Source organism: Mytilus edulis, chromosome 10 (genome assembly GCF_963676685.1).
Source record: "Mytilus edulis chromosome 10, xbMytEdul2.2, whole genome shotgun sequence".
NCBI classification, from domain to species: Eukaryota; Metazoa; Mollusca; class Bivalvia; order Mytilida; family Mytilidae; genus Mytilus; species Mytilus edulis.
In genome coordinates this window covers 53579385-53589032 of record NC_092353.1, presented here as the reverse complement: position 1 = coordinate 53589032, position 9648 = coordinate 53579385, and the positions used below count along the sequence as shown (strand labels likewise).

The 9648-nt window shown below is 32.4% G+C and overlaps 1 protein-coding gene across 1 annotated transcript; it reads right to left on the bottom strand.

Moving 5' to 3' along the window:
• Window positions 1-2512: 2512 nt before the first annotated feature.
• LOC139492490 (uncharacterized) lies at window positions 2513-9287 on the bottom strand. Its single transcript, XM_071280667.1, has 3 exons — window positions 8962-9287; window positions 7098-7193; window positions 2513-3083 (listed from the first exon to the last, which is right to left on the bottom strand). The coding sequence occupies exons 1-3, from the start codon at window positions 9166-9168 to the stop codon at window positions 2745-2747; spliced, it is 642 nt and encodes a 213-aa protein (XP_071136768.1). The 5' UTR covers window positions 9169-9287; the 3' UTR covers window positions 2513-2744.
• Window positions 9288-9648: the final 361 nt, after the last annotated feature.

Sequence of the window (9648 nt, the reverse complement as noted above, 5' to 3'; positions counted from 1 at the left end):
TCCGCAATTTGTTGGTTGCTAGATATAAGAAGATATTGTATGAGTGCCAGTTAGACAACTCTTCATCTAAGTCTCAATTCATAAAAGTAAACCCTTATAGGATAAGGTACGGTCTTCAACACGGATCCTAGGCTCACACGGAACAGCAAGTTATAAAAAGGGCCCCAAATATTGCTAGTGTAAAACCATTCAAACGGGAAAACCAACGGTTCAATCTATATATACATAACGAGAAACGAGAAAGCACTTATGACCCACATAAACAAACGACAACAACTGAACATCAAATTCTTGACTTAGGACAGGTGCAAAACAATTGCAGCGGGATTATACACTCATTTATTTGGTTTTAAGATTTGTTTGGATAAGAAAATGTAAACTGCTCTTGCTTGCAATATGATATAGTTTTAATAGACAAAGTCAATTGCTGTTAATGCTGGAAATCACTATTTCCTTTTTTGTAATTCAATTAATTGGTATTATTGTTTTCCTGCGATATCCGTCGGTGGCAGCAGCGTGCACTTTTTGTAAAAAGCTTTATGTTTCAGAAGGATATAGACCTATGTGATTCCTACCTTGTATGCAGATATCTTTGACAGTAATACGTTCATTGTCATGTTGTCCTTGATCCGATTTACATGGTTCAGTGAAAAATAATTGTCTTGTAAATTTCTCACTTATTGTTAGTTGTAGGATAACAATATTTGGTATATGGAAGCCTTGAAGCACCTACAAGTCAATGATGTCTGTCAAACCTGACCTCGACCTCATTTAAAAGTTTAGTGACAAGGTATATTTATCAGATACTTGAAGCAGTAGGTAAACTAAATTTGTATGGCATGGATCTAAGTGGTTTCATCTGTCCATGCTTTTTTTTGCGTCGTTAAGTTTTTGTGATTTGGTCTGGTTTTATGTTCAAATTGTAAATTGTGTCAATAAATTAAAAATAACAGTTAATTATAAAACCTAATAAACTATGTGGCTCTCATGTGAAAACTCCAATACAATTTTACAAACACGATTGAACTAAAATACAGTCAAACTATTATATGTAAAGATAGAGGTTAAGTTCTGTTTCGTTTGGTCTCTTGTAAAGAATGGTTTCATTTGTTATCATACTGCATCTTCTTTTGTATGTAAACAGATAAAGGTTCATGTCCACTGTATAGTAACAATCGTGTTCTCGTATAAATTACATCCAGTGATAAGTCATAATGTGTTGTTGGCAACTATTAAATAAAAGCAACAGTAGTATACCACTGTTCGAAATTCATAAATCGATTGAGAAAAAAACAAACCCGGGCAACAAACTAAAACTGAGGGGCAAACATAAAATATAAGAGGGGAACTACGACACAACAGAACCACAACATAAAAATGTAACACACATAGAAACGTACAATAAAATTACAATGGCCATTTTTCTGATTTGGTACAGGTCATTTTAAGAAAAAAATGGTTGATTGAACATGGTTTTATGGCATGCCAAAATGGCAACAAAATAAATGACTAAACAAGTGGAACATTATCGTTGTAAATCGGGATGAAGAAATAACAGTACAGTGAACCAGAGGCAAACACCATGGTCGCGAAAGTCACATAATCGACTATAAATGCAATCACAATAGAATGGAGAATACAAACGGGAAATGTATCAAAGAGACAACAACCGTCGAGTTAGCAGAACACATCAAAAGGTCATAAAAGAGTCTCCAATACAACGAAAAGTCCAATACCTGCAGAGGAGAGTCAGCTGCTCCTTAAACAATAATGTATTTTTCTTGATTGTAATAGTAGTTATCAAAGGTACCAGGATTATAATTTAGTACGCCAGACGCGCGTTTCGTCTACATAAGACTCATCAGTGACGCTCATATCAAAATATGTATAAAGCCAAACGCCACCAACTCAGAAATATACAAATGAACTAACATACAAAATCGTATAAGACTAACAAAGGATACTGCTTTCCGACATAGAACAGGCATATAAAGCGGTGGGATAAACATGTAACTTAATATTTCAAACCACTACCGTTGTATCTCTAGTCAATGTGGAATAAATTAACACTCATCAATTTGCAATTTTCAAAAACGGTGGGAAACCAACAAACACTGATAATATGTAAACTACATTAAAGTTAAGCTTTATGATGGTTTATATATAATTCATCAATAGTACAAACCACAACAATAACAATACAAGTTTATCGGTAAATATTCCAATAGAAATAAAACAAATAGTCATTCCAATAAATGATCTATATTGAAAACTATGCATATTACTGTAAATGCACATTGACCGTTGGTAGCCAACTACAAATTTGCATGGAAATAATATGATATGAATTTCGTAATCTAACTTAATCATAACTACATGTTATAATGAAATTTGTCACGTGATGTTTTAAACAAATAATTAATTCAAAACATATAGATGATAACAAGAATAGACAATGCTAGGATTAAAATTGATTAATTTCTTTTTTTTTTTTTTTTTTTTTTTTATTAAAGGTAAATCATGTTTTATTGATAGTTTTTGATTAATTTCTTAACATGTAAGCTCACAAACTGGAGAACAATTTTTGCTAGTTTTTAGATAAAGACTGAATTTCCACGAAATAAAACAAAAAAGAAAAATAGGGCTGCCACAATACATCCCCTTTTTTACCAGGCAGTGATCAACCAGTCTGAATTGAAAATTCAAAGACATCGCAAATCAGTCATTTAAAATTCAAAGAAACTTTAGTCATGTTTCTCAATTTGACTTTTAAATTTCAAATTTCCGAACGGGGTTAGCTTATATTGGTTAGTTTTCTTGTATGCATAGTAGGCAAATGGATATAAAATCAAAATTAGTAAGGGTTCAACGACAAACCCAGATAATAGATAAAGCAGAATATGGGCCATCATGACAATTCCAACTCCTTTAATAAAAATAGCACGTCGCCGGAAATACCCATATGATAAAATGAACGCACTAGATACTCCGACTGCTCCAAATCCTAGGCAAACTACTGTAGGGTCAACTTTAATCCCTGTCAATTGTCTTATTGTGGATGTATACATTTTAAGTCTTGTTCCCTAAAAGAAAAAAAAAATGAATTAAGTAAGCATATTATCTAAACACAAAGGTAAGACAGACTGGTAGGGATATGCAATTTCCTCGATTTTTAGTTGCAACTTGAAATGTATCAGTTAAAGTTGACATGTCTCAATTTTAAGTTGCAATGTCGTAGTTTTAAGTCGATATTTTCGGTTTGTTGTGAGTTTTCATTTTCCTACACTCAAAGGAGTAGGTCCGGTAATGGCCGATTTTGGCCTCAAATTTCAGGTTCATCTAACGATAGTTTTTAGATACTTTTAAAACACTTAAGTTTCTTTTTCAATTGATTTGATTAGTTTTTCTGAAAGATTATAACTGATTTAGTCATTTAAAACGCTCCGATTCAAGATTAAATTTAAAAAAATCTCTCAAATATGCCAAAAAACGTCACCTTTCAGATGGTTTTTGTCAAAACTAAAAGTGGCCATATCCGTGTTCATCCTCAACCTTTATATATGTTATGTATCATCATCAAATACAACTTACGTTTCAATATAATGAATGAACACGAATGCGGCCACTTTCATTTGAGACGGAAACCGTCTAAAATTTAACTAAAACGATAAAATTGTGAAGATTTCAGTAATTTAGCATGACTTAATAATGCTAGTACCCGATATATGTACATTGTATTGCCAAAACACCCTATATTTATGTAGCAGAATCATTCTACTTTCCAGTATAAAACTAAAAGATTACAATTTCACAATTTTGTAACACTGCTATATTTTGGGGCCAAAAAGGGGTCTTACTGAACCTACTCCTTTGTCAAATTGATTATCAACTACAGTAACATTTTTTTCTTAGCGTATTTGTAAGTTTTTATGTTTGAAGATTTGAAGTCATTACTGAGTTGTGCTGAATGTCTGTGATGTATGTTTACACAGTTTTCATGCTGAATCCTAATAATTTACATATTATGTCTGTTTGGGTCAACCAACTTTGTCAATTAAACGGAACCATAAACAACTGCGGAACGTTTTGCTGGCTATGAAAGCATAAACCCTGCATTTGTTTCAAAATCATGCCTGTATAAGTTCCGGAATATGGTACATGTAGATGTTTTTCACTCATATGAGTGGTTGATGGCGTTTTATTTTGTCAGCTTTTATAGACTTTCCGTTGTTTACTTCATCTTTATAGTAAGTATTTTTTTTAACTTTGTACTCAAATTGATTCACTTTCAAGCTTAAGGTGGCATGTCTCGATTCAAAATCGAAATGCAAAAAATGAAAACTAATTGCTTATCAATGTCAATAAAAAAAACTCATCAAAGATACCAGGAATAAAATTTTATATTTACGCCAGACGCGCGTTTCGTCTACAAAAGACTCAGCAGTGACGCTCGAATCAAAAATGTTTAAAAGGCCAGATAAAGTACGAAGTTGAAGAGCGTTGAAGACCAAAAAATCCTTAATTTAGCCAAATACAGCTAAATTAATCTATTCCTGAAGTAGAAAAACCTTAGTATTGCAAAAATTTGTGTCAACAGTAAATTTATTATTATGAACGAGTTAGAAATGAAAAATATCATTTTGAGAGCAGATTGTCAAGTAAAAAGTGAGAACTGTCAGGTTGATAATGAAAAATGATACTAACAGAATTTTCATTGTGTATTGTTATTGCATACACCAACGAATAATTAAAAATACGCAGAAAAGGTTTATCAGCAGTTGTAATTATCTCAAACGTGCTCTATATACTATACACACGGAAAAAAGTATTGCAACAGCAAATTGAAATTGAAATTAAAAAACACTCTTAATTTTTTTGTGATATAATTTGTTGAAATAGAACTAGTTAAACATTATTTAAATATCACCTGAGTTTAATCAATAAATATCGACTTAATAAGTTCTTATCTGCACATGCAGCTACTGCACCCGTTAACAACAAAACAGATGTTTGCAACCTCATTGTTTTCAACACTTTAAATAACCAAGTTTATAAAGTGATGTGATTGACACCTTGTAATGGGTCCTCAACAACTCTTAAATGCAGCAAGATGGCAGATAATCAGCATGAGAAAAACAGGTATGCCGCTGTGACAAATGCACGTATTGTTGGTCATTAGCATTCCACTATAATTCGTTTTGAGAATAAAAATCAGGCAGTAAACGATGTTAAAGATCTTCCGAGATCAAGAAGACCCCCTATACCATCTGCAAGGAAAGAGTATAATGAAGGTTGGTGAGAAGGAAGCCCATTGCATACAATACAATACAATACAATCCTAAAAAAAGAGAGTGGTGGCCATACAGGAGCCTTTAAACAAGAACTGTTCGAGATCGACTCATCGCTACAGGTTATTGTGCGATTAGATCATTTTGGTGACATTTGCTTACGAACAGACACACAGTTTCCGTATTTAATGTAATGCAGAGCTTGCCAAAATTAGCATCGTGGGGGAAGATCTATTGTTTCAATGGAATTCGGTTCATCTTCCCTGGCCCGATCGTAGCCCAGATTTGAACCATATCGAGCGTATATTGGACACTATTGGGCGAAAAGTGCACGAAAGGACACCCCAGTTCAAATATATCATGAAATAAACAATGCCTTTCATTATAAATGGTTGCTGCTACCTTAGAAACAATTGAGTCGATTTATGGCAGTCAAGACGTTAAAACGCGGTTATCCGTTTGCATGGAGGCTGTACACAAAGTTCTAATTCTTACACGTATAACGATCAACCATGATGTGAACAATCATCTTAAGATTAATTTTGAAATGTCTGACATTGTAAAGTTCGACTACAGTAAAAATTGTAAAATGCATTTTTATGTACAAAAAAACTTCATTTTGGTATTAAAATTGTGGTTAGATAAAACATTTTTTTTTCATACATTTTTTGTTCGTTTGAATGACAATGCTATCATAAACTATGTTTCATTATTATGTTACAAATATTTTATCATATTCCATCCAAAATAATAATCCAGGTGTTGCAATACTTTTTTCCATGTGTATATATATATAGCTAGTTTTATTGCTTGTTGAATAAGAATATTGCTTTAGTTTAAAAACCCTCAGTCACATTGACATGTGAAACATGTAGCACATTATGGGTTAGGTTTAACGATTTGTATACCCCATAACATTGCAATTATTATTTGTCTCTTTTTAGCTCACCTGGCCCACAGGGCCAAGTGAGCTTTTCTCATCACTTGGCATCCGTCGTGTGTCGTCCGTCGTCGTCCGTCGTCGTTAACTTTTACAAAAATCTTCTCCTCTGAAACTACAAGGCCAAATTTAACCAAACTTAACCAAAATCATTATTGGCGTATCTTGTTTATAAAATATGTGCGGTGACCAAGCCAACCAACCAAGATGGCTGCCATGGCCAAAAATAGAACATATGGGTAATATGTAGATTTTGGCTTATCACACTGAAACCAAAGCATTTAGAGCAGATCTGACAAATGGTTAAATTGTTTATTAAGTCAATATATATATTCCCTGAAACTTTCAGATGAATTGGACAACCGGTGTTGGGTTGCTGCTCCCAAATTGGTAATTTTTAAAGAAATTTTGCCATTTTTGGTTATTATCATGAATACTATTATTGAAAGGGATGAACTGTAAACAGCAATAATGTTCAGCAAAGTAAAATCTACAAATAAGTCAACATGACCAAAATGGTCAGTTGACCCTTGAAGAGTTTTTGTCCTTTGTAGTCAATTTTTACCAATTTTCATTAATTTGGTAAATTTTATTAAATTTTTACAAAATAATTTTCTCTGTTACTAATGGGCAAAGTTCATTATAGATAGAGATAATTGTAAGTAGCAAGAACGTTCAGTAAAGTATGAATTTCAAACACATCACCATCACCAAAACAATTTTGTCATGAATCCATCTGTGTCCTTTGTTTAATATGCACAAAGGCCAACATTTTGTATTCATACATGTATCTCCAACATCTTGAACGTAGACATTCTGAAATTGTCAACTTATATATTTACCATGTTTAATCTACTACAATAACTTACAGTTGCAAGACAAGTCGGCATCACGGCAAGTAACACATACATCATTGAGACACATAATACTTTGACGTCAGTAATTTTAAGTCTTTGTTCTCTCTTCTGAAATAAAAGAGAGACGAAAGATACCAGAAGGACAGCCAAACTCATAAATCAAAAAAAATAATGTGCACAAGTATTAATATTAGTATGAGATTAAAATATAAAATTGTCGGTCTGACGATTGATAAATATACTCATTTGCTTTCGAAAAGACTAAGAATGTTCTTTTTATGAAATTAACAACAATTTTAAATTTAAAATTGACACTAAAATTCAAGCTATGAAACTTCTTTTAGAGACATTTGATTTTAAAAAATTGGAGGGAAATGGTTGACTTGGACTTTTACATCATAGTTAGCATTGGCATTGTTTTGGTCTGAAATTGTAAGATGGAAGCGAGAATCTACTTCAATTTTTGCATTTACAATTTTATGAGCTTTTGAATCTGCGCACATAAATTATATCATATATTCCATTCGAAAGCTGACAAACCAAGAGATTTCTCACTATTATTTGTTAGCTCCGGACGGTTAATGTTGAACACGTCTTTGCCTCTTTTTTATTCTTTCTTCTTTAAAATGGCATTAAGAGTCAGCTTAATGTTCCCTGATTTCACTCATAGTCTCAAATTTGATATATAACATTTAAAACATATATTCAATACAAAAAAATATAAAACAAATGATTTTTTATTCATTGGCGTTATAATATGAATCAGCATTTGGTGTGTATTTTAGTCTAGACGCTATCTAAATAATAATCAAGGTGACCATTCAAAACTTCCAAAAGTGACATAACCCGATATAAATCATAATTATTACCTGTAAAATAATGAGTTTTTGTGGATCAAACCAGTCACGCAAATTAATTATTGATCATAGTTTCATGTTCAATGTTGACATATTGTCTTTAAAAAAACTGAACGCTAACAAGCTTTATTCATGCACAACATTAGTGGTAAATAAAAGGTCGCATGCATACTTATGCAAGGAGGTTGGTTGAATAACTCACGTTCAAGTGACTTATTTATCAGCGTGTTTTTTCTAATTCTGACAAAACATGCAAAATGCATCAAAGACTTTGTTTAGTATATATGCATGCATTGGTTCAATAAATTCGATAACAATAAAATTTAAAAAACTGATATGACTTGAAATGACCTATTATTTTATGTACACTTACTCTATCCTACCACAGACTTGAAGCATGACGTGTTTTGTTTGTAAAGTTATTAAAGATATTGGAAAGCTTTGTAAGTAAGATTAAATCTTTGTAGTTTTGAAAATGGGGATTGTTTTAGAGACAGCAACTAGCAAAAGAGCAGAACATAGCTCAACGCAGCGAGCAAATTTCGTACTCGGCGGTGATTTACAGCTGTCCCCCAAAACTAAATGTCTTCTAGTGCAGTACAAATGGGCGTAACACTTAACTTAAAAACATATAAATGAATGTATAAAAAGGGGTTTATTGCCGTTGCAAAGACCCTATGAGTAATCAATATTGTATGTTTGGGTCACTGCTTATTTCAAACATAAATGGATAAACGTTAACACATTCCATATAAAGGAGTGATTGACTGTTAATTCAATATAGATAATCAGTTTTGACTGAAGGATTACATTTTTTGCAACGTATTATGTCTCTTTGGGGTTGCTCGCCAAATTTTGCATATATAACGGAACTATCTGTCGTACATATTATCAAAATGCAAGTCAATTCTGTACCATGCGTGACCTATATGTACCGTGTATGCATCACATTTTTCCTACACAAGCGTAATCTTGTGATATTGCATTTTAAAAACTTTCAAATATGATTAATATCTTACCTCACTTCCATCGATTATTCTATTCGGATCAATCAGATTGGATATTTCGTCCTCAGTCAAAGCAACTACTCTATGTTTTAATGACCCAGTATTTTCTCCATGAGTGAGTTTACAAGAGCCACAGAAAGATGTCTTGCAGTATCTACATTTCCATCTAATTTGTCCCTTACTGCATCCGTGACATTTTAAAATAACCTGGCAGTCCATTATTGCTTGGCTATATGCTTGTTTAACTTATTTATAATCGTGTATCGTATATGTTGACATGCTCTTAAATAAACTCGTATCGCTAATAGTGACAAGTGGTTTAAAAATAAAATTCTGCGTAGTTTACAGGGTTATTTAACTAATGATATTTATCTTTCTACCAAGATACATGACACGATGTCTTTTCATAAAATAAGGTGTCGGATTTTAATGTTGATGTCATGTTTACTTAAAGTATGTCGGGCAAGACTTGTTATGAATGAGGGGTCCAAAATAGTATTAAAGAAAAATGGCAACAGCAAATTTTTAAGTGCATTAGGTTTATCATCTCTAGTTAAAAAATATATACTGTATGAGTGTGTTTATTCAAACCTGTCGGAAACGAGCAAATCTTTAATCCAAATGGAATTTATATACAATGGCAGAAAGTTACAAGGTCCTATCTTATCTACTTATAAATGACCATTATACATGTTATAG